The sequence below is a fragment of the Tachypleus tridentatus genome, chromosome 11 (genome assembly GCF_004210375.1).
Source record: "Tachypleus tridentatus isolate NWPU-2018 chromosome 11, ASM421037v1, whole genome shotgun sequence".
In the NCBI taxonomy this organism is placed as follows: Eukaryota; Metazoa; Arthropoda; class Merostomata; order Xiphosura; family Limulidae; genus Tachypleus; species Tachypleus tridentatus.
The window spans coordinates 7,410,650-7,437,358 of NC_134835.1; the positions used below are offsets into that span (position 1 = coordinate 7,410,650).

The window sequence follows — 26,709 nt, forward strand, 5'->3', positions numbered from 1 at the left end:
CTTACTGTTTATTTACATGTAAAATGTTTCACGCGACAACTTTTATAATAAAATAACAGAGAGTGGCTACTTCATTTGTTACAAAACTAACAGGCAGTAGCTACTTCATTTGTTACAAAAATGACAGGCGGTAGCTACTTCATTTGTTACAAAAATAACAGGCGGTAGCTACTTCATTTGAAACAAAATCATACTGTAGCTACTTCACTTGTAATAAAATCATACTGTACTACTTCACTTGTAATAAAATCATACTGTAGCTACTTCACTTGTAATAAAATCCCACTGTAGCTACTTCACTTGTAATAAAATCATACTGTAGCTACTTCACTTGTAATAAAATCATACTGTAGCTACTTCACTTGTAATAAAATCCACAGTAGCTACTTCACTTGTAATAAAATCTTACTGTAGCTACTTCACTTGTAATAAAATCATACTGTAGCTACTTCACCTGTAATAAAATCATACTGTAGCTACTTCGCTTGTAATAAAATCATACTGTAGCTACTTCACTTGTAATAAAATCCCACTGTAGCTACTTCACTTGTAATAAAATCATACTGTAGCTACTTCACTTGCAATAAAATCATACTGTAGCTACTTCACTTGCAACAAAATCATACTGTAACTACTTCACCTGTAATAAAATCATACTGTAGCTACTTCACTTGTAATAAAATCATACTGTAGCTACTTCACTTGTAATAAAATCATACTGTAGCTACTTCATTTGTAATAAAATCATACTGTAGCTACTTCACTTGTAATAAAATCATACTGTAGCTACTTCACTTGTAATAAAATCATACTGTAGCTACTTCACTTGTAATAAAATCCCACTGTAGCTACTTCACTTGTAATAAAATCATACTGTAGCTACTTCACTTGCAACAAAATCATACTGTAACTACTTCACTTGTAATAAAATCATACTGTACTACTTCACTTGTAATAAAATCATACTGTAGCTACTTCACTTGTAATAAAATCATACTGTAGCTACTTCACTTGTAATAAAATCATACTGTAGCTACTTCACTTGTAATAAAATCCCACTGTAGCTACTTCACTTGTAATAAAATCATACTGTAGCTACTTCACTTGTAATAAAATCCCACTGTAGCTACTTCACTTGTAATAAAATCATACTGTAGCTACTTCACTTGCAACAAAATCATACTGTAACTACTTCACCTGTAATAAAATCATACTGTAGCTACTTCACTTGTAATAAAATCGCACAGTAGCTACTTCACTTGTAATAAAATCGCACAGTAGCTACTTCACTTGTAATAAAATCGCACAGTAGCTACTTCACTTGTAATAAAATCGCACAATAGCTACTTCACTTGTAATAAAATCGCACAGTAGCTACTTCACTTGTAACAAAATCATACTGTAGCTACTTCACTTGTAATAAAATCATACTGTAGCTACTTCACTTGTAATAAAATCCCACTGTAGCTACTTCACTTGTAATAAAATCCCACTGTAGCTACTTCACTTGTAATAAAATCCCACTGTAGCTACTTCACTTGTGATAAAATCCCACTGTAGCTACTTCACTTGTAATAAAATCATACTGTAGCTACTTCACTTGTAATAAAATCCCACTGTAGCTACTTCACTTGTAATAAAATCCCACTGTAGCTACTTCACTTGTAATAAAATCCCACTGTAGCTACTTCACTTGTAATAAAATCCCACTGTAGCTACTTCACTTGTAATAAAATCCCACTGTAGCTACTTCACTTGCAATAAAATCATACTGTAGCTACTTCACTTGTAATAAAATCGTACTGTAGCTACTTCACTTGTAATAAAATCATACTGTAGCTACTTCACTTGTAATAAAATCATACTGTAGCTACTTCACTTGTAATAAAATCATACTGTAGCTACTTCACTTGTAATAAAATCATACTGTAGCTACTTCACTTGTAATAAAATCGCACAGTAGCTACTTCACTTGTAATAAAATCGCACAGTAGCTACTTCACTTGTAATAAAATCGCACAGTAGCTACTTCACTTGTAATAAAATCGCACAGTAGCTACTTCACTTGTAATAAAATCGCACAGTAGCTACTTCACTTGTAATAAAATCGCACAGTAGCTACTTCACTTGTAATAAAATCGCACAGTAGCTACTTCACTTGTAATAAAATCACACAGTAGCTACTTCACTTGTAATAAAATCACACAGTAGCTACTTCACTTGTAATAAAATCATACTGTAGCTACTTCACTTGTAATAAAATCACACAGTAGCTACTTCACTTGTAATAAAATCACACAGTAGCTACTTCACTTGTAATAAAATCACACAGTAGCTACTTCACTTGTAATAAAATCACACAGTAGCTACTTCACTTGTAATAAAAATAAATAAAGATGCAACAGAACGAACTGATTGTTTAGATATTATTCCCTCTGGTGGCCTACTGGTAAGACTAAGGACTTATAACGATAAAATAAATTATGGGTTGGACCCCTGCAGCGACAATAGCTCAAAGAATGTTATTCTGCAGTAAACATTGTTCTCTTGATAAAATCGAATAAACATAAAAAAATGTGCAGAAAATGTTCTTGACACAGAGAACCTTATTACAAGTTTGTCTTTCTGTTAACAATACCTGTCCAGGCGTGTTAAAACGTTCGACTCGTAATATGCGGGTCGCGGGTTCGAATCCCCGTTACACCAAACATGATCGACCTTTCAGTCGTGGGGGCCTGATAATGTGACGGTCAATCCCACTATTAGAGCAGCCCAAGAGTTGGCGGTGGGTGGTGATGACTAGCTGCCTTTCCTCTAGTCTTACACCGGAAAATTAGAGACGGCTAGCGCTGATAGTCTTCGTGTAGGTTTACGCGAACTTCTAAAACAAACATTACCTACAGAAATAAAACCAACTTCTGAAACAAACATTACCTACAGAAATAAAACCAAGTCCAACAACGTAAAATCACACTTCTTTCTATTTCTTGAAAATGTCCTCTTATTGAAACAAACCTTTAAAACGAAAAAAACAAAAAACTTCATTTTTAATGTCTGATAATTAATGAAAATACCAGAACTTAAGAAATCGTCCAATGTACACTTTGTAATCTTTACTGTATAATTATTTATTTTATTAAATTAGCATTAAAGATTTTACGTTGTACTTCAGGTAAGCATTTAAACAACTACTGTAGATTATGAACCTCGACCTTTATGCGTCTAGTGCCGAGTATAGGTGTCATAAGATAAAAGTATATGATAGATATAACTTTAAAGACTGGGTCTGGCTCACACGAGCATTTACGTCAATGCCTAAAAAATACTTACTTGTTGCTATAGCAACGAACTTCTAAAGCACAGTATAATTAATCACGTACTCTAGCTTCTTAGCGAATTGGAGTTGCAGAAGCAAGTCTTGCTACAATGATGCCACATCTTAACCGTGGTAGTGTAATGACAAAACCGACAGAGAAGATAACAGAACTGTACGTTACGGTGAAATATCACCTCATATTAAAGTCCGATGACTCGTCTGCGAGATACAAGCTACTAATATATTTACCAAAGATGTAGTGATAGAAACCAGAAGTGGATCATTCGGAAAGCCGTGCGTCTGTTTATCTACCTATACAGTAAATAATAGATTAAGGATATCAACAAACTATTAGGATATTCTACAAATACATAGCTTGAGCTAGCAAACGATTACCAAATGGAAGTGTTTCTATCCACAAATTAGTACAACTGTATCATCTTCAAACAGACCCTTCAGCCTTAAAAGGAAGGAACATCAAAACGTTATAAGAAAGTTTTCAGTAAAGTGATTTGAATATGACGTTCCACATCCGATAGATAACTGGTATTCTTTACAATAGTCAGTCTTACAAAAAAAACAAAGAAGATGAAACTTAAGATCTTCGTGATTCCATCATAATCATATTACCACATACATATATAAATATACATCTTTTGAGCGATGTAACTTTAAACGTAGTTTTAATCTATCAAAATATTTTAAAATGATCAGATAAATTTATAGTGGTTCACCATGGTGAAGACACGTGTTATCATTTATAATATTTGGCACCACGAATATCTTACTTTACAACAGATTTCACCACAGCGCGGTCCAGTATGGCCAGGTGGGTTAAGGCATTCGACTCATAATCTGAGGGGCGCGGGTTCGAATACCCGTCGCATCAAACCTGCTTGTCCTTTCGGCCACGATGGCGTTATAATGTGACGGTCATTCCCACTATTCGTTGGTAAAAGAGTAGCCGAAGAATTGGAGGGGGTGGTGATGACCAGCTGCTTTTCCTCTAGTCTTATACTGCTAAATTAGGGACGGCTGGCGCAGATAGCCCTCGTGTAGCTTCGCGCGAAATTCAAAAACAAACGCCAGAGACAACTATATATTTACATTATTTTGTATAAAAATTTATACACACACACCCACACGTATTTACCTGTAAATAAAAATTATGAAAGATCATGATAATTTATGTGTATAACAAAGAATACCATAATTTTCGTAATGTTGTTGTTATGAATTAAGCACAAAGCTACTCAATGGGCTATCTGTGCTCTGCCCACCACGGGTATCGAAACCCGATATTTAGCGTTGTAAGTCCGCAGTATTACCGCTGAACCACTTTTCTTAATGATTAGTTCGTTTGTTTTAAATTCGTTCTACACTACGTCGCTTTCCTAGAAATGTTTAAAACGTCTCAAGTGAGATTTTTTTTTTTGGAAGGAACTTACTAAGATGTTTATTAGGTATAGTCTAAAATATAACCGTTTAAATTAAAATTTTATATTATAATAGACTAAAAAAAAAGAGAAATATTGTAGATAGAAAAACGGAAATTCTATGTAAGCATTTAATGTATCAACGTGTCTCAAGGAATCGTATTGTACAATCGCGTGAATTTCTAACGTAGCGCCATCTGTTGCTAAAGATATATTTAAAACCCATAAGCCATACCTTTATCTACTTACTTGTGATTTACAGAACGTATATTTCGTCATGCAGTTACTCAAAGTATTTTATAATTGCGAAGTTTGGCACAATCGATCTGTCAGTTATCAAACGCACAAAAGATGTTATCTAGATGTGGATAGACAAATTTTTATCTATATATTTGATTTATCAGAATATAAGATTTGATCGATTTCGACTTTTTTTTTTACCAAAGAACATGACAACACTAATATATACATATACACACACACAAAATAAGTCTATATGTACGTTAAGTTTAAGTAACCTTTCGTTTTTATCTGGTACAAATCATGGAGTTTTCACTTTTTCTATATATTCAAAAACTATTAATCTACGGGTTCTAACCAAACATATTTTACATACATTATATGTGCGTGTTTTAGTAAAGGCGATTTAATTTAGTATAAACATTTTCTTATTAGAAGTAGTGTCCAAAATTAGTATTTCTTTCGAAACATAGACCAGTTTCAGAAATCACAACAGAAAATAAATGTACACGCTAATTCTACCAAAACAAAGTTACGTGAATTTTAGAATGAAACTTCAAATATTACATCAAAATATTAATATCCAATGATATATATAATTGCGACTACATTAGTCGTTTCTGAATAATAAACATTTTTTTTTTTTTTTAGAATTTCGCAAAAATGTCTTTCGCAATTATCCCCCATAAGTATATATTATTTTTGGATAAATTGAAGTTTACGTTTATTCGGAAAATGAAATTTTGGCACAGGATTAATGTTTATTGCACCCAAATTCTATTACAAAACAAATACTGAATAAAAATAAACAGTTTTATACAAGTTTTTAAATATGTTTTATTCTTCAGTACTGTTGAGACGTTGTAAATGTGATAAAATATATATCATATGTTTGGCTTCCTGTGTTTGTGCTTATAGCAAATGCTAGTTTTAAATTAGTTGAACAAACACTAAACGGGAATCAGTTGTTATAACAAAATTTAAATATTATTGAAAACGTGTATTCGATAACAATAGCTCCGGTAAAACACATTTTTTATTATGTTTACTTTATTTTAAAATATTGTTGACACTCTATTAGATTTTATCAATTGAGACAGCAAAACAAACTCGAAGTTAATCGACACACGGGTTTCTAACTTCGGATCGCTCTGACAATACTGTATTTATTATTTTCAAAGTTCCTCCATAATGAAAAGCATAGAAGTAGATACCACACAAGCTAGGGCTATGATTGGTTGTTTCACCTGACGTCCTACTGTATTTCCTATCAGACGTCAAAGAAAATCGTGATGACGTCAAAGAGGGATAGAAAGAAACCTTGTGTCGATTCAGTCGGAACGGTAATCCACAAAAGAAGGTGAAAACCGACAACGTCTGATAGACACTTCAGTGGTTTTAAAGAATAAATACTAAGAAAAAAAATCCCTCGAGGTTACCATCTTTCCATCCTGAAAATGTTTCAGCCAATGACCGTTATTGGGTTTGTTACTTTTTTTTTTCGTGGCTTCAATTTTCTTCCGTCATTTCGTGCCATGTTAGTCTTGAATGGGTTTAAGAGATGACAGGGTGGGATACTGATTCACAGAAACTGTTATTTTAGGTGAATTAATTTCCTTGGATGTTTAATGTTTCACGTCATTAGTGACGTCATACAGAAAGACCAATATATTCTAAACAGTATATGATATTCTCAAATCGCTGTGAAAATTTCAAGATGGACGACAACAACAAAGGGTTAACTAACAGAAGTGTTAAACTTAATAATAAATTTATATACATGTATAAACACACATATATATTTAAAGGTGCGATTTGACGAATTTTCCATTCCTGAAGATAATTGTTAACAACACACAAAAATCCTATAGTGGTACTAGTTTGGAGAGATAAACTAAGACGACAAGTCATGACAAGGTTTGGTATTAGTGTGCCTAGCAAAGAGTACCGAGAAGGATTTGTTTGTTTGTTTTTGAATTTCGCACAAAGCTACTCGAGGGCTATCTGTGCTAGCCGTCCCTAATTTAGCAGTGTAAGACTAGAGGGAAGGCAGCTAGTCATCACCACTCACCGCCAACTGTTGGGCTACTCTTTTACCAACGAATAGTGGGATTGACCGTAACATTATAACGCCTTCACGGCTGAAAGGGCGAGCATGTTTGGCGCGACCGGGATGCGAACCCGCGACCCTCAGATTACGAGTTGCACGCCTTAACACGCTTGGTCATGCCGAGCCTCAAGATAACCAATAAAACCATTGTTTGTATGTTTGTTTTTTGGAATTTCGCACAAAGCTACTCCAGGGCTATCTGTGCTAGCCGTCCCTAATTTAGCAGTGTAAGACTAGAGGGTGTAAGTCAGTGTAAGATGGCAGCTAGTCATCACCACCCACCGCCAACTCTTGGGCTACTCTTTTACCAACGAATAGTGCGATTGACCGTCACATTATAACGCCCCCACGGCTGGGAGGGCGAGTATGTTTGGCGTGACTCGGGCGCGAACCCGCGACCCTCAGATTACGAGTTGCACGCCTTCACACGCTTGATCATGCCGAGCCTCAAGATAACCAATAAAACCATTGTATGGAAATATTCTAACCTATACATGATAATATTCTAATCTATATAAGATAATATTCTAATCTGTATAAGATAATATAATTTTTAGTTTGCTCCAAACTTCACCAAATACATATAATTGTAGAAAAACAACGGTATGATATAGATGTAATAATGGTGTAAAACAAATATGTTTTTATCTTTGAATTAAATAAACTTTTTTATATGAAGTATCACACAATATAGCCATAATGGGAAACTCCATTAAGCGATTTCCTATTTAGAGACACGAAGTGAAAGTTTTATAACATTAAAACTAGATAAGTGTACACGATTTGGTGTTGTTACTAAAATTACTTCCGTAAAACTTACCTTATGTTATAAAAATAATTCTTCATAATAGAAATACTGTCTTGAAAGCAAATACGAAACTACCAGATAAATAAGTGGATAAAACCATTCTTTTGTAACACGAACTTTCCACGTAATATAAAAACAATAAATTCTTATTAGAAAAAAACGTTAAAAAGCAATATATTGTAACCTTACCAGTACAAAGCAAGGGTGTGTTTGGGTTAATTCGTCAGTGGTAAGTATTTGCTGTTTCAGAAACAACACAAAATGTTGTAACAAAATAAAAACATAAGAAAATAACGTCTTTAAAAGTTATAGCTGTTAGCCGTTTTTGACCGATTACTTGTTATTTGACTTGCAACGTGAAATCCATAAAGCCCGTAAGGTGGCTACTAAGCTGTCAACTGACAAAAGTTGTGTGGATGGGTACAAACTATGTTAATCAAGTCAGGTTTTTTTTTCATCAAACTGTTTAGCCTTAGAAGTTGAAACTAGATGCATAAAATGTGTTTTAATTGTCTTAAAACACAGCAAGTGATGTAACGCTTCAGTTAGCGAAAAATAAGATTCTTACTTCATTATACTAAGTAGTAATATATTAGTTGTATGAAAAATGCTGAGCGAAACTACTGAATGGCGAATTATAAACCCACACAAATAGAATAGTACAATATAACACTTCCTCAGCAGATAGCCTGATGTGGCTTTGCTAAAAGAAAACACGTACACACATATAACACTTCCTAGCATCGTGACAACATTTTGTAGCGAAAATACTTTTCATAATGAAACATTTTTTACACACCTATTTCTATTGTAAAATCTTACTCTGAGCGTTTTAAAATATATAACAAAAACTCGATTCTGGAATGTCTTCCCCCTAGTGGCAGAAGTGGTAAGTCCGAAGGCTTATAACCCTAAAGCTGGGTTTCGATATATGTGATGGACACAGCATAAGCAGCCAGCCAATTAGGTAATTTTGTGTTTAGTAACAAATAAAGCATTTGTAGCGTCTGTACTTATTTAAGTTTCTACTAAAGAATCTTGTGAAATTATTTAATCTCGAAGCATGGTAGAGTTGCAATATTAGATTATTTTCACCACTGTCTGAACTAGATCGACGAATAGTATTTATTAACTTTATGTATAAAGTTACAGTAATCAAACCATAACAAACGAACTTTCCTGGAGTCTGCTGTGAAAGACTGGAGTATATATTTAATATTCGGTATATTTGTGGAATATTTTATTATTTAATTGCGTTTTTAAGCATGTAACTCAATAAGATAATGTGCTCCAATGACATGAAGTTTTGGGTACAAATCAAAACACATTAATTTGCCATTGAAATATTTTAAACTTATAATTAAACCATAGCAGTATATACTGATTGTTTACTTTTACAATCAGCTCTCGTCTTGATTACTGGAAAAAGTCTCTAATTTTAACTAGCAAATATTGTTTAATTAATAAACAAATCGATAGAACCAAAAACGAAACGATAAAGCTCCCTGAACGACATCTCATAACTTATTGTTTTATTCTAACATTTTCAATTCCTTATTTAAATAACTATTTTTAATCTACTATAGTTTCTATCTTTAAAACCCACGCGGTTTTTAAGGTGTCCTTGTTGAAACTCAACTTTAGAAGACAAACACACAGCTGTCATTGCAATTCCTTAACGTCTATTATAACCGCGTTTTACTACATGTTTTCGAAGTCAACGTTTTAAGATTTCTGTTGCAGGTTCAGTTAGAACTTTTAGTATAGTATTTAACTTACACATCGGTCACATGTGGCCTGTGGTTAGCTTGCTGACTGTTGATCTGTGACCCGAGGGTGTATATGCCTTTACGGACTGTGCATTACAATAGTAACTGTCAAATCTCATAATTTGATTACGGTTGTCCAAAAGTTACCTCGTTAGGTTCCATCTACTCTACCAGATCAATATTGGGAACAACTGACATAAACAGCTCTTCTGTACATTCGTAAGAATGTCACATTTGATTACGGTTGTCCAAAAGTTACCTCGTTATCTTCCATCTACTCTACCGGATCAATATTAGGAACAACTGACATAAACAGCTCTCCTGTACATTCGTAAGAATGTCACATTTGATTACGGTTGTCCAAAAGTTACCTCGTTATCTTCCATCTACTCTACCGGATCAATATTGGGAACAACTGACATAAACAGCTCTTCTGTACATTCGTAAGAATGTCACATTGATTACGGTTGTCCAAAAGTTACCTCGTTATCTTCCATCTACTCTACCAGATCAATATTGGGAACAACTGACATAAACAGCTATTCTGTACCTTCGTACGAATATCAAAAGTAACAAACCAGTTTAACTAACATATTCTTAATTATTCGAAACTTGAAGAAATCTGTTTGTTTTTCATGACTGACCAGCACGATTTTCAACTGAGAGTAAAAGGAAAACGCATTTGCGATACGAATAGTAAAAGCCGTTTTTTTTTCTTTCATTATATCGCTTTATTTCTGGAACATTCTAATATTCTGTTGCAATTTTTAAACCTACAACGTGATATGATCACGTGATCCAACTACGATAAAGTTTTGGAGAACTAATCCCGGCACACGCACATACATTAGTTTCAAGATACTCTAAGTTGTCGTTGAAATATTTTAAACTTGACCTTGGAACTGCTCCACCACGTGCAACCCCGTCATAAAAATAGATTTGGCATTGATTTATTATCGCCAAGCTTGAGCAGATGACGTCATTAGCACTGGCCATGTACGTTGGATGAGAGATATAGGCGATATTATCTAATCTTTGGTTTTATCTTACGTGCTCGGGTCACACTCGGACTAGGATTCTTTAGTGTTTTTGACGAATAGAGAAACTGAAGACTTGATAAAACTTCATTGAATAAAGCTTTAGGGACATTCATCATAACCTATGCCATACATGGGTAAGGGATAGTCGAAAATAAATAATATTTACAATAAACTATATTGTAGATGGAAGGTACAAAATATAACCATGGTATTTTGAATACACTTGTACTATAGAGACTATTTTAACTATTATATTAAAACAATACATAGTGTTACTTAACTTGAAGTAATGTCAAATTATCTGTAGTAATAAAATATTCCTGGCATGTTGTTTTTTATATATATATATATATCGGTTTCCGTTTCGTATCTATTGTTAACTCTTTTGGTAGATAAAACTACTTCGAGAAAGGCTTCGCTAACCCAACAGCATTCTGAATTTTGTGTAAAGTATGAACGGCCTGTCTTAGTCACTAAAATACTGGAGAATCATAGAAAAATAACCTATTACAACTGACTTAGTTACTCCCAAGGGCAAAGATGGGTGTAACGAAACAAAAGCGAAGAAGTAACAATATTGTAGCCAACCCCCCCAAACCAGTGGCACAGCGGTATATCTGCGGACCGCTAGGAAGAGGGTTTCGATATTCGTGGTAGGCAGAGCAGACATAGCCCTTTGTGTGTGTGTGTCTTCTTATAGCAAAGCGCCATCAGGCTATCTGCTGAGTCCATCGAGGAGAATCGAACCCCTGATTTTAGCATTGTGCATCCGTAGACTTACCGCTGTACCAAGGGGGGACAGCGCTTTGTGTAGATTTGGGTTTAATAATAACAACAAAAATGTAATAAGAGTTATAATCATCATCGACTGAGAATTAAAAATATGTTTCTTAGGCAAAAAGGCCAGATAAGGTAGCCATTTTTATTTTTAAGATGAAATGTTATTAATAGAATCGATTAACCGCTAATTTTGAATAATTCAATTGGTTATTAATTCAAATTCATTTGCAAATATGGTTTAGGATTACAATAACTGAATGTTTCTAAAAGCTATTTAAAGTAATAACTACTCTTATCTCTTGCGAATGGCTTTTTTGTTTAAGAATTTTCACTCGCCGTGTAGCACGAAAGATGTATTATAATTAGGTGTAAATGAAAAATCTTGTAAAATGTAAGTATTCTAATAAAATTCAAAGAACGTTTGAGCGAAACAAAAAGATAAGAAAGAACAATAAATCAACCAGTGCTGACCAAGTTTTATCAGCGATACGAAGTAATGTTTTGTTTTTGAATTTCGCACAAAGTTACTCGAGGGCTATCTGCGCTAGCCGTCCCTAATTTAGCAGTGTAAGACTAGAGGGAAGGCAGCTAGCCATCAACACCCACCGCCAACTCTTGGGCTACTCTTTTACCAACGAATAGTGGGATTGACCATCATATTATAACGCCCCCACGGCTGGAAGGGCGAGCATGTTTGGCGCGACCGGGATGCGAACCCGCGACCCTCAGATTACGAGTCGCACGCCTCAACACGCTTGGCCATGCCGGGCCACGACGTAATAGTTGAGATATTATTTAAGTTACTATATTCTCTGAAGAACAACTGTCGTTTCATGAATAAGACGAAGTTGGTCAACAGTTGTTGTTTTTTTCAATTTTAAATGAATCATTTGAAAAGCAGAATTAAGAAAACGTTCGATAAGAAATATTTTCTATTTATTCATTTTATAAACAATATTTTACAGCATGACAAATAGCTAATGACTATAAAGAGTTAAGTTAGTAACGCAGACGTTCACAAACCCCTGGCGGCTAAAATATTCAAGATAACGATAAAGTTGCTTCACAAATTCCTTTGCTAATAACTCCCAAATCGTAACACAGAGTTGAGCAACCACACGTGAAGGCTGTCTCACGTCAGCCCCGAATTCATTTACCGTGTATCTGAGCTCACTTAGTTGGCAAATGTGGGAATTTCACAGCCGATACGTTTACCATGGAATTTCTCTCCAAGATCGTGTATCACTTGTTAAATGTTTCTATGACAATGAATGTAATGGTAAAACAGCATTAACTTTATCCATAACATTCAGTAAATAAGATGTGTACCCGATATCCAGTTGCACCTGTATGGCCACTTTTACCTGACAAGAACAAGTAAATACCCAAAACTGTATTACCTAGGGGGAGATTATTTTATATTTATATGTTAGAAGGCCCCTTTATGGCGGCTGTGTATAGTCATAGGACCAAAGGGTTTTAAAGAATACACGAGTCATGGTTTACAAGGTTATTGGTGCGAGTTATCAATACATAATGGAAGGACACAGTGTTCATGCAAGATGGCGCACCACCACATCTCAACACAATCATCAGATCTCACACCTGTGGATTATTAACCACGTAACACTGGTGAAGCGTTGAGAGGCGATCTTTCAGCTTACGAATTGTATTCAGCCTTCACTGTTATTATAGGAACCAGTTGCATATACCTTATGTTATCTAGACTGGAAGTAACACCCATCCAGTCTTCGTTGTTACCACGTAAATCATTTATACGTATCACCTGTTACTTAATCTGGAAGTAACACCTATTAGATACTTTGTATTGTTGTTACCATAGGAACTAGTTCCACGCACCAAATGTTACTTAGTTCTGAAGTAACACCAATTTAGTCTTCATTTTTACCACAGGAATCAGTTACACGCCTCCTGTGTTACCCAGTGTGGAAGCTATTATTGAGAATGGAACAGCATGTTAAACCATTTAACAAAATCCTAAAGTTGGTTTGTTTAAAAAAATTGGTTTTAGTAATTCCACTTTTTCTTGTTACAGTCACACAAATATTGCAGAAAAAAAAATTCTTACGTTAAGTCACATAGCTTAACAGGTACCCCAAGTGGTGAAATGAAGAAACTTCAGAAATGCGTTCCCCATGACCTCGTGTGTATAAACTCTTAGTTAATTTCGCTTACTTGATACGGACTGGAGAAATAGCTTCTTTAGACATAAATTAATTTTCAGCAGTATTACAAAGGACCAGTTATTAGGCTTAAGATGATGTTTGTAAATCAACCTGAACAATAGAGGTAGTCATGTGTGACCTAGTAATCAACAAATACTTAACTCATGGACAGGAACGTTCTGGAACAGGGGCAATCATGAGTGACATAGTAAAAAAAATACCAAACTTATGGACAGGAAGGAATGCTCTGAACTTGTTGAAGAACACTCAAAATGATCTTCAACAAAATAAATTCTTAAGGTGTTGCTGCTCTTTGTTTCATTCAATAAACTTTTATTAAAACATTAGAACATAATTTTTATTTTTTATTTAATTAACTAGAATAGTAATTTTAAAAAGTCTATCATTTACAAAGGCCTGGCATGGCCAAGCGCGCAAGACGTGCGACTCGTAATCCGAGGTTCGCGCCCGCGTCGCGCCAAACATGCTCGCCCTCCCAGCCGTGGGGGCGTTATAATGTGACGGTCAATCCCACTATTCGTTGGTAAAAGAGTAGCCCAAGAGTTGGCGGTGGGTGGTGATGACTAGCTGCCTTCCTTCTAGTCTTACGCGAAATTGAAAACAAAATCGTTATATATTAACAACATATACACAGAGAATTTAAAATATGTTAACAAGAGTCGTTCTTGGTAGGCCTTACACCTAGGTATACATATAAATAATTTTTACATATTTCCTTTCTTTTATGCGAAGGGCTGACAAATATCCGTTTAGTTCATTGATATTACTCTACTAGTTATACTATGTTGAAATTTGACAAATTATATGGAGTAGTGACATTTCAAGCCATGGTCGAATTCATAATGAGCAAATTGTGTACAAAACTTCCTTGTGAAGAAAGTTTTCAATATTTTTACTATTTAGAGTTAGCTAAAACTGGCTCAGTTATATCCAACCGACAGACAGATACCCGTTTTCCCAAGTTATGTTATTGTAAAATATGGTATATTATTAACACGGTGCAAAGTGAGTGAAAGATTGTGTTCATTCTTCTCTGGTATGCCTACTAACCTTTCTATTCAATAAATACGAACGAGCTAGAATGTTTTTGGCACTGTTACTACTGGCAGCAACTACTTTTCATCATTATAACTCAGGTAGCTCCACATTCGTTATTGCTCTCTGTTTTATCTATTCATGTTGATGGTTTCTGTACAAGTACATATAAACTAATGCAAATGAACTATAACTCTTGGCAAATTTCACTTTATAATTTTCATAAATTACTATTAAATTAAAATAATAAAAAATTATGCCATGGTGAAATAATTCGTGATGACGAGAAACCCACTTGAAATAAAAATATATCCGAGAAGGGCTGGTATGGGTGCAAAAACTCTTACTAATAAAGCAGAGAACAACGTTTAACACTCTCTTTGTTAATCTGAAGAAGACATAAGAAGGTCGAAATGTTGTTCTCTGCTTTATTAGTAAAAGTGTTAATACCCATACCAGCAGTCCTGAGAAACAAAAATTACCCCATTTCTCAACAAAGTGTGAAAGGAATAGTTTTAAAGGAAAATGTCTAGTATAGTCAGTCTTCATGTCATAACCCTAAAAAACTCAAATGAGTAAGAATACAAGTATCATGGCAGATCAGTTGGGTGTTATGTGCTTCAGGCCACAGCATTCCACCATCTACTATTTTTCACCGTTTAACACCAACTGTGGTCTTAGTAACAAACCCAAAGAGGTTTAAGGTTTTAAAAGCAACATCTTAACAAAACTTTTATTGTTAACAATCGCCCTTAATTTCTATACAAAGGAGGAAGAACTGTAAACTTACCTAAACAGTTAGGTAATAACTGAACACCCATCCTTCTCTCATCAAAATAAACTGAGGAGCACAGCTTAGGCTAATTTTGAAGTGCCAATATGCCAGAGCTCGTATGTTGTTAAATCACTTCACTAACCACATACATTGAAACCCGAATTTTAGTTTACAAACATTTAGATGCATGTTGAGCTCAACATAGACAAAAAGCAAAAGAAATAGGTGAATAAAAGTTAAATTTAAATTAAATTTATTCAACTGTAACAATAAGATTTAAAAGTTCCTCCTTAACCTTCAGATTTACCTGCAGTAAATATTTAAAAAGAGAAGATGTTAGGGAACATCTGATAATATTGTATATTTTTGAATGTCAATTGTTTTTATTTTTTTATCTTTAGAAATTAAAGTTGAATAATAAAAGAATAACTAGATTTAGTAAAATTGGAGACAAAATAGGGTATAAGCTTTTAATTTAGATTTTAGTAGTGTAACGTACAGTATAACGTTAGATTATGTTTAGTACGTGTAACTGTTCCTTAGGCTTAGTTATATTTTAACTTGCAGCGAGATCGCAACACAAATTAAACACAGTTTTATTTAATAAATGCAGTTTAAAAATTAGTTAATTATCACACTTAGGCTTAACGGTGTTAACAACAGGCTACTGCTGTTGAATCATAGTATCGAGTGTTTATTTGAATTCTGCAAATAATAAAAGATTAATACTAGTTCGAGAGTTAACCATTCCCAGTTTGTTAGGAGCGATAGATGCAACGAATGGGTTTTATTTGGAAATTCTGGACTACTATACAGTAGTGAGGATTAATATGTAGAGTTTACAGATTGGAGGAAAAGTTGGAGCCTATCCTAACCAAAGTTGAGAAAATAAATAAGTACAAATTGTGAGAAATGACAGCAGGTCCTCAATAGGAGCTTAAGTTTTTAAAGGTAAGGGAAGCGTTAGCTAAGATTAACAACGATACTGAGGAAGTCGGAAAGGGTAATACTAGGGTTAAAAGTAGTGGACTTAATTGTAAAGACCCTAATCTGTTGAGCAATAGATTTCAACCCTTGGCTTATGTAGACTAGAAACTATTGGAGGAAGGGAAAGCAAAAGGAATAGAGAAGGATATAGATTATAAACTTAATATGTTATTGGTGATTCCTTAACATGACATGAGGGCAGAATAGGTGGAAGACATAACTGACAAAGCAAGAGATATAACTAGGGGGACTGACAATGATGCAGTTTATGTTGTGCACATACGGACTAATAACATAGGGAAACATAAGTCAGAGGAGTAAATTAATCAGTACAAGTGGTTGATAACAGCATTTAAAGGCCATAAATTAATTGTGTCAGGGATACTGCCAAGAAATAATTGTGGAGATGAAATTTTAAGTAGGTCATTAGAGCTAAATACTAGGCTAAAGTTAATATGTAAAGATGAGCAGATTAGCTGGTTGGAGCGGCCCGGCATGGCCTAGCGCGTAAGGCGTGCGACTCGTAATCCGAGGGTCGCGGGTTCGCGCCCGCATCGCGCTAAACATGCTCGCCCTCCCAGCCGTGGGGGTGTATAATGTGACGGTCAATCCCACTATTCGTTGGTAAAAGAGTAGCCCAAGAGTTGGCGGTGGGTGGTGATGACTAGCTGCCTTCCCTCTAGTCTTACACTGCTAAATTAGGGACGGCTAGCACAGATAGCCCTCGAGTAGCTTTGTGCGAAATTTCCAAACAAACAAACAAAAGCTGGTTGGACTTGTGGGATTAGTTCAGTGGGAGGAAGGAACGTTTTGGAATGGTGGATGGTTTTCTCTCCTTATCAATAAAAGTGTTAATACCCATACCAGCCATTCTGAGATACATAGGACTAGGTATTAGTGAGGGCAAACATAAACTAAATGAAACCACATTGAGGTATATAGGAAATAAGTATAAAAGTAGTTATAAGAATAGGCTTAATTGTTACTGTTGTAATACCAGAAGTACAAGAAATGAATTTAGTGCACTGGCAGAAATAGAAGAATTTAACATTAAGATAATAACTGAAACATGGTTAAATGTAGATGATTTTAATGGCGGAACTTTCTTTGAAATACATGATTATAGGTTATTTAATAGGGACAGAGTAGTAAATAGAAGGGAGAAGTGACTTTCAATGTATAGTGTGACTTACATCCTGTTGAACTTGACAATGTTAAATATGATAGCAGTAAATAGAAGGGGAGAAGTGACTTTCAGTGTATAGTGCGACTTACATCCTGTTGAACTTGACAATGTTAAATATGATAGCAGTAAATAGAAGGGGAGAAGTGACTTCCAGTGTATAGTGTGACTTACATCCTGTTGAAGTTTAGAATGTTAAATATGATAGCAGTAAATAGAAGGGGAGAAGTGACTTTCAGTGTATAGTGTGACTTACATCCTGTTGAAGTTTAGAATGTTAAATATGATAGCAAGGAGACTGAATCCGTGTTGGTTTATGTTAGTGGATATTTAGGAAAATAGCTCTTAGTAGGAATTTGTTACAAACCACTAGATGAAACTGATGGAATTAGTGAGAAACTTAACAATGACTTTAAGATTACAGCAGTTAATGAAGTCATAATTAAGGGCAATTTTAATTTCACAAATATTGAATGAAAAATGCTAAAGTTAAACCACGAAGGAGAAAGGTTTTGTAAACTGTTCGAGGTGGATTTGTTCACCAATTAGTCAAAGAACCAACTAGGAATAATGCTATTTTAAATTTATTGTTAACTTCTAATACAAATATGGTTGAGAGGATGGAAATTTTGGAACAGCTAGGTACAAGTGATCATTACTGTATTAGGTTTAATGTTTTGCTGCATATGTAAATTGGGAATAATGATATTTTGATAACAGTTTTTTAAAATAGCAAATTCTGAAGGGATACAACAAGAATTACCTGTTGTCAATTGGACAGCTGAGTTATTTGGAGACACTGATTAAATGTGGAAAACTAAAAAAAAAAATCCAATATTCAAAACTAATATATTTGAAAAATTGTGTTTAGTCTTGGGCTCTTGACCTTAAGAAAGACTTAATTGTTGGTATGGTTACTAAAATGGTACCTGGGATGGAAGGATTGGTATATGAGGAGAGATTAAAATACTTAAATTTGTTTTCTGTTGAAGGTTAGAGGGGAACTGATTGAAGTATTTAAGATTGTAAAAGGAATTCATAATGCTGATGTATAAATATTTTTCATACTCAACAGCGGGAATCATAAAACTAGGGAACACGTATATGGATTCAGGCAAGGTAGAAGCAATCTTCTACCTTTTTTTTATTTTTTATTATTTTATTTTTCATAAAATGTAGTTGGCCTATGAATGGGTTGTCTTCAGATATTGTGGAAGCACTAAATTTGAGCAAGTTTTAAACAAGCTTGGTAACTGTATGAATGATAAGGGCTGGTTTTTATTCTGTTTTATTTAGTAGTTTCAGTTTGGCTAAGAGGATGGGACAGCTGAGATGGGCCTACAGGTCTCTTGTTTTCCCCGAATGTTATGTTACCAAAACCCATTTATGGTTAATTGGTACCTGTATCCAAATTTGTCATAGAATATTTCATAAACGTTTGTTTCAAAAAGAAAATAGAACAATAAGACCTGTGTACTTTAAGATCTGTAAACCTTTGGCCAACATTAAAAAGGAAGAAGTTGATATCTAAACCAGATTCCTTTATGAAATGAGAACTATTACAATGATGATGTCCTACACTTCTTGTGTAAAATAAGAACAATGATGACGTCCTACACTTCTTGTGTAAAATAAGAACAATGATGACGTCCTACACTTCTTGTGTAAAATAAGAACAATGATGACGCCCTACACTTCTTGTGTAAAATAAGAACAATGATGACGTCCTACACTTCTTGTGTAAAATAAGAACAATGATGACGTCCTACACTTCTTGTGTAAAATAAGAACAATGATGACGTCCTACACTTCTTGTGTAAAATAAGAACAATGATGACGTCCTACACTTATTGTGTAAAATAAGAACAATGATGACGTCCTACACTTCTTGTGTAAAATAAGAACAATGATGACGTCCTACACTTTTTGTGTAAAATAAGAACAATGATGACGTCCTACACTTCTTGTGTAAAATAAGAACAATGATGATGCCCTACACTTATTGTGTAAAATAAGAACAATGATGATGCCCTACACTTCTTGTGTAAAATAAGAACAATGATGATGCCCTACACTTCTTGTGTAAAATAAGAACAATGATGATGCCCTACACTTCTTGTGTAAAATAAGAACAATGATGATGCCCTACACTTCTTGTGTAAAATAAGAACAATGATGATGTCCTACACTTCTTGTGTAAAATAAGAACAATGATGATGTCCTACACTTCTTGTGTAAAATAAGAACAATGATGATGTCCTACACTTCTTGTGTAAAATAAGAACAATGATGATGCCCTACACTTATTGTGTAAAATAAGAACAATGATGATGCCCTACACTTATTGTGTAAAATAAGAACAATGATGATGTCCTACACTTATTGTGTAAAATAAGAACAATGATGATGTCCTACACTTCTTGTGTAAAATAAGAACAATGATGATGTCCTACACTTATTGTGTAAAATAAGAACAATGATGATGTCCTACACTTATTGTGTAAAATAAGAACAATGATGATGTCCTACACTTCTTGTGTAAAATAAGAACAATGATGATGTCCTACACTTCTTGTGTAAAATAAGAACAATGATGATGCCCTACACTTCTTGTGTAAAATAAGAACAATGATGATGCCCTACACTTCTTGTGTAAAATAAGAACAATGATGATGCCCTAAACTTCTTGTGTAAAATAAGAACAATGATGATGTCTTACACTTCTTGTGTAAAATAAGAACAATGATGATGTCCTACACTTCTTGTGTAAAATAAGAACAATGATGATGTCCTACACTTCTTGTGTAAAATAAGAACAATGATGATGTCCTACACTTCTTGTGTAAAATAAGAACAATGATGACGTCCTACACTTCTTGTGTAAAATAAGAACAATGATGACGTCCTACACTTCTTGTGTAAAATAAGAACAATGATGATGTCCTACACTTCTTGTGTAAAATAAGAACAATGATGACGTCCTACACTTCTTGTGTAAAATAAGAACAATGATGATGTCCTACACTTCTTGTGTAAAATAAGAACAATGATGATGTCCTACACTTCTTGTGTAAAATAAGAACAATGATGATGTCTTACACTTCTTGTGTAAAATAACTTTGTTCAGTATTTGAAATGTTTAATATTAAAAAGGTATATTGTCAGATAGTTTTATATCATTGATATGGTGAAATGGTTGAGTATCTCATATGAAATAATCGATTGAAGTTTGATTTTTGAAAGTTGCCAAAATAACATTAAAGGTTTATGTGTCAATGATATTATTAATCTATCAAGAGTTAATGAGGAAAGTATGTACAAAATACAGTGGATTTTTGGGAGTTCATATTCATAATTTTTTGCAAATTTGATATAGAGCTTAATTTATTCAAATAAAAGTCCATAAAAGTGCAGATTTCATAGGTATGAATAATGCGTAAGTAAAGCAGAGGTATTTATTGAACAAGGTCTGAGAGTTTTTATTGTTTTTTTTACAACATTATATGTACTTATTTGATAAAATAGTATTCTGCTTTCCCTGTTTATAATTCTTTTTAAAATTAACTGAATTTTCTGTACCGAATTATTATTATTATTGTACTAAATTATTACTATTATTTGAAGGAAAAAATTATAAAATTATTTTAAAACTTAGTAGTTTTCAGTAACTAGATATTTCGATCTATGGGGTCGAATGGAATAACAAATTGAAACTGCTTTCGTGACAACATGTAAAGGTCAATGGTGTTATGGTGACACTTTGGTCATTAGTGTGATGCAAAAGAACTTTGACATTTCCATGAGTGCACGGCATGAGGATCTCGGTAGTAAAGGGCAATTCTTGATGTAATATCTCCAGTAGTCAAAGTACTCGTTTGACATTAAAAGAACTCAAAAGAACCAGACCCAGAATCGAACAAACATGTGAACTATAAACTAATCAATCCTGTGACACCCTGCTGCTGACGATAGAGCTCTCTCAAATAACTTAGAGAAAAATACAGATTTACGTACCAAGTGCTAATTATATGATTTATATTAAAATTTTAGGCAGAGTACAAGAAAGAACAAAGTTTTAACCTGAATGTCTGTTTATGACAAAAATATTACACACATGTTCCTTGTTGACTATTACATTCATATTTAGTAATCACGAATACAAATGAAAGTACGCAACGTAAGTTTGTTTAGTAATCACGAATGCAAATGAAAGTGCGCAACGTTAGTTTAACAATCACGAATACAAATGAAAGTACCTAATGTAAGTTTTAATAATAACCGAAAACAAATGTTAGTATCTAACGTAAGTTTAAGAGTTTAATAGTCGTGAATACAAATGAATATCAGTTATAAGTTTGTTTAATATAAATGTTAGTAGCCAGTGTAAGTTTATTTATTGGTGAAGAAAACTAAATCATTCTTGTTGTTTATAGTTTCGAAACAATGGAAAGCCTTTAAGTTCTGTACTCCAACTGATTTGTCACGAAACGGTAATATGTAAAACTATGCATTTTGAAACATTTATTAAACTTTGTGAATACCAAATTCTGTTTTGAGAAACAACAAAACCGGTTATTCATAAGTTTGAAATAATAATAAGTATCGTAATACACAAATCTCAAACATTTCAGAAGAGTAAAATATTCACATACAAACGGCAGAACTACTTACCAAATATTTCGCCTTTGCTTGCATATTCAAACACCAAATAAAGCATACTTTTGGTTTCCATAACCTAACAAAAAACAAACAAACAGAGATTCATCTGAATGTTCTTCAAAACTCATTAAACGAAACATTAATTTTCCCTTGCGTGAAAATGTTTTGTTATCTTCGGTAAATGTTTTTTTATTCTGAATAATTTTATTATTATGGTTTATTTCTTAGAAAGTTTTTATGCACACAGAAAAAGAAGATGGTTACAGTTCTTGATATTATGTAAAATACACAAAAATTGAACACAATTACTAAGCCCAAGCACACACTTTTATGTGTATTACTTTTGATATAAACCTAACCTTTCATCCAATATATTCAAAAGCCGTTTTGTAAAACGGTTTTACTCTGTAAGATGCCTGAAGTTGAGCATTTCAAATTTAGCCCATAGATCACCTTAATACAAACTGGAGGTCAAAGTACCACACATTATTTAGTTTTGTTATAACTTTTGTGTATACTTGATGGTAAGGTAATGATGTGACTTCACAAGTTGTACATGATTACTTTGTACGTAATACTGAATAATTTCATGTTTCAAAACCAGTTTATTTATGCGACAATCGATACAGAAATATATTAATCATGTTATTACACTCTCAAACTGTAAAATAATAATTATTATTGAGAGTACAATAATTGGTACAAAATACCAATGAAGTCGTGATAACAACAGATTTTCTATTGAGAAATCAGAAAGCTGGCACAAAAGTAATATAACAACACATTAAATAGCATAAAACAAAGTAAAATGTGTTAATTTGTATTTCTTTCACGTAGTGCGCGAGTGTAATCTAATGGTTAGCACATGGGACCGAGGATCCAAGATTCTTCGGTTCGACAAGTGGCGTTATCAAACACGTTTAATTCTTTCAGCTATAGGTGCGTTATAAATGTAACAGTATATCCCATTATTTAGTTTAAAGTTTATTAAAGAGACAGATGCTGTCACATCTTTGCCTTCCGTTTGTCATTTACACGAAATAAAATTAGTCAAGTCTATACTGGCACTACAGAGGGCACAGTTTAGTCCAATGTGTGTCATTTGAATGAAACAGGTCCTCAAATAAAGTTGATAAAAAGCTGAATTATCTCAATTTATGCAGTTTCGTATTCACCTGTTCTTTCTGGATTTTAGAGAAAGATACTGCGATAGTAAACTTTTATAAAACAATCGTCAAAGAAAGTTTATTAAAATAAACTTTTATGAGAAGAATGACCACACAAAACATTTGTTTTGATGGGGTTAAGATATAAGATAGAATTTTAAAAAGGCCTTGAATGAAAACACGGATATGTATAGTGTTAGTAATAATATCACAGTTAAAATATATTTAAAATAATGTCATTGTCATAGTGAAGCATGACAATAAGATGTGGATAATGGTGACTCGAGTGTCACACAAACTAGATGACAGATCAGTGACTAGAGGTTTGACCTATTAAAGTTTGTTCAGACTTTGTTCATATCTAATGGCTTGCTAAATGGCTCGAAGTTTTTCTCTGATGACTAGAGTTCGATTTGGACAGAGTGTTGGTAAGCTCATTTCTTTGAATACCGACATAGTCAAAAATCCACAAAAATATGACGTCAAACGAACCACTCGTTTTTAAATATCAAAAGAACAGAGATTAAGCGATATCTGGATCTACAAAGAGTCCAGAGTCTGCATACAACGTGTCAGCAAGAGATTGTTTGGAGTAAAACATGGAAAGACCCACAGAGTCAACTAATTATGAACTATTTACGAAATACGGAAAAGCCGGTACTTTGTTAGAAGTATTTGATCTCCAGGTAACACAGTGAAAGATCAGAGTGTGGGGTAGCAGCAAGTCACGGAGAGATCTCTCTCTCGGAATTTGGGTAATCATATGTACCCTGGAGGGTCAGGTGCTCTTTGACCTCTTCCTCCTTCCTTTACTTATATGGTCATGCAGTGTTGGTTGGTATGGTTACTGCTTTAGGGTCAGAGTGGGCTGAATTTCTCCGAACCTTTTCAGGGCAATGTCCACGTACTGGTTTCATATATTCATAGATATTATTTTGCCCTATCAGTAGGAAATCTAGTTTGATGGTGACCTTTCACCCCTCTCTACATATATTTATTATTCATTTATTTTTTCCCATTTATTTATTTTTATGTTTAAAATATATGTGGATCAGGGAGAGGTGTTTAGGACTATCTTCATCATACCTGTCTAGCTCGCATAATAATTCAATTTTTATCAAAATACGTTATTGTACTATGCAGGAGTCTATCTGGTACGGTTGGTATGTTTGAATATTTGTGTATGAATTGAGATGATGTGGTTCTGGGAACTCTGTATGCTGTTGTGAGAAGTGTTTTGTATTGTTTATAGCTTGATTTTAATTGTTTTGTCGCAGTAATTCAAGCTGGAGCTGCATAGTCAATTATTGGTCTGATGTAGGTTTTGTAAATATTTAGTATATTATCTGTTGATGCTCTACTGTGCTTGCCAGTTAGACTCCTAGCATAGTTGGTTCTTCGACATAATTTACTTTTAATTTCATTTACATGGTTAATTCATGTCAATTTTGAGTCATAGGTTAGACCTAGAAATTTTGCCGATGTGGCAGTCTGAAGTAGTGTTCCAATAGGAGAGATAGCTGTTTGATTTTCTTTTTTGAATTTTGCGCAAAGCTATACAAGGGATATCTACGCTAGTCGTTCCAAATTTAGCAGTGTAAAACTAGAGGGAAGGCAGCTAGCCATCAACACCCACCGCCAACTCTTGGGCTAGTCTTTCATCAACGAATAGTGGAATTGATCGTCAAATTTTACGCCCCACATTTGAAAGGGCGAACCATCAACCCTCAGATTACAAGTCGAGATCCCCAACCACCTGGCCATGTCGAGCCGAAAGATGTGCATCCAATGTCAAGCCGGTGAGTATAAAGGTCAAACGTTGGGATGGATAATAAAAAAATGAGTTTGTAGTTTTTGATAGAAGTTTGGAAACGTAATTCAATCAGTTCATTTTCAATGAATAAGAGAATATATGAAAGTGGAACTGTAAGAAGACGTTATTCAGAGATAGTTTTAAAGTAAGAGTTGTATCTTTAATGTGTGAAGGATTGGGATAGTTTTGATTCCATAAGGACTCAAAATTACATCTTCGTTAAACACATTACAAATAAAATGTCAGAGGTTACATAAGAAGGTCAAGTGATGGTCTTACAAGACAGGGCCTCTGGATTTGGTTCCTGTTCGTGTAACGATGTGATTAAGTAAATTCGGATCTAATTGTCTGCTTGTCTATGAAGGATAAAAAAAACATTGATAAGGTTAGAAAATGAATCTGTTTTTGGTATGGAAGTACTTGACTTCAATTCCCAGTTTTAGAATTGTCACCTTCTTCTTGTCTTCGGGATATAAAAAAATGTTATTTTTTCTACTTCTTTCTACCCTAGTTTGGACGTGATCTAGAACAAGTGTAGTTTACGTGGTGTGGTTTAATTGCCACAGACCACGAGACCAGTTGGTCTGTGCCACCATGACAGATATAACAAGATATTCAAACCGCTGACAGTAAAAATATCGGATAAAGTTTAGAATACAGGTCGGATACAAGGTTTAAAGTAACCTGTTTTTCTAGTTGAAGGATATGTAAAAGTACACTATTCGACTCACCAGGTTTCAAACCTTTCGGGTGAAAAAATCATTATGAATTGGGTATAATCCCCCTTGGCTGTAACTCAACTTGATGAAGTTAAAATACTCCTAAGGGTTTTTAAAAGTTCCTTGTCATTTGTCTAGTGCTCATTTTTAAAAAGTGTCAGCTCAAAATAAGTTTATTTTATGCACTATTTTAAGAGAGTTTCCAGTCTCAAAAGTACAATAAGACATCAATAACTCACTATACAAGATCAAAACACCAATAACTTCTTATACAGGGTTAAAATCAGTAAATCCGATAAGACAGGAAAATATTCTTATACACTCTATATGTTTCGACGTATATCAATGTGTCATCTTCAGAAGTGTGATGTTTTGTAGAATATAACTCTTATTTATACAATTACTAAATCCTCTATTTATATAGTAAAGAATTTCACGCCATCTAGTGACAATATTTCCATCAGGTCCATCATCCTTATTTAATAATTTAAATTTTCTTTTTATACTTAATTATCTTACTAGATTCACGTATATGCAAACTAATTAAATTTCCAGGTTGTGTTAAGATAACAGTTTTGACAATTGAATGTGTACGTTCTGTTGAAGCTGAAATTGTAATATTATTGTTTTAAACATTTCTCTTGTGTTCATTCATTCTGAATTTGA

General features: G+C 33.9%; 1 protein-coding gene across 3 annotated transcripts in view; it reads right to left on the reverse strand.

The window, feature by feature from the left end:
• Positions 1-26,709, reverse strand: part of LOC143231653 (serine/threonine-protein kinase SIK2-like) — a 75,045-nt gene that overhangs the window by 32,320 nt on the left and 16,016 nt on the right. Inside the window, exon 3 of one of the 3 annotated variants that reach the window (XM_076466203.1) lies at positions 22,358-22,421. The exons of 1 other annotated variant lie outside the window; for it this stretch is intronic. In XM_076466203.1, the coding sequence (XP_076322318.1) occupies positions 22,358-22,421 (64 nt within the window). Of the gene's footprint in view, positions 1-2,638; positions 2,794-22,357; positions 22,422-26,709 lie in introns of those variants that run through there. One more of the 3 variants, XM_076466205.1, reaches the window with a different exon arrangement.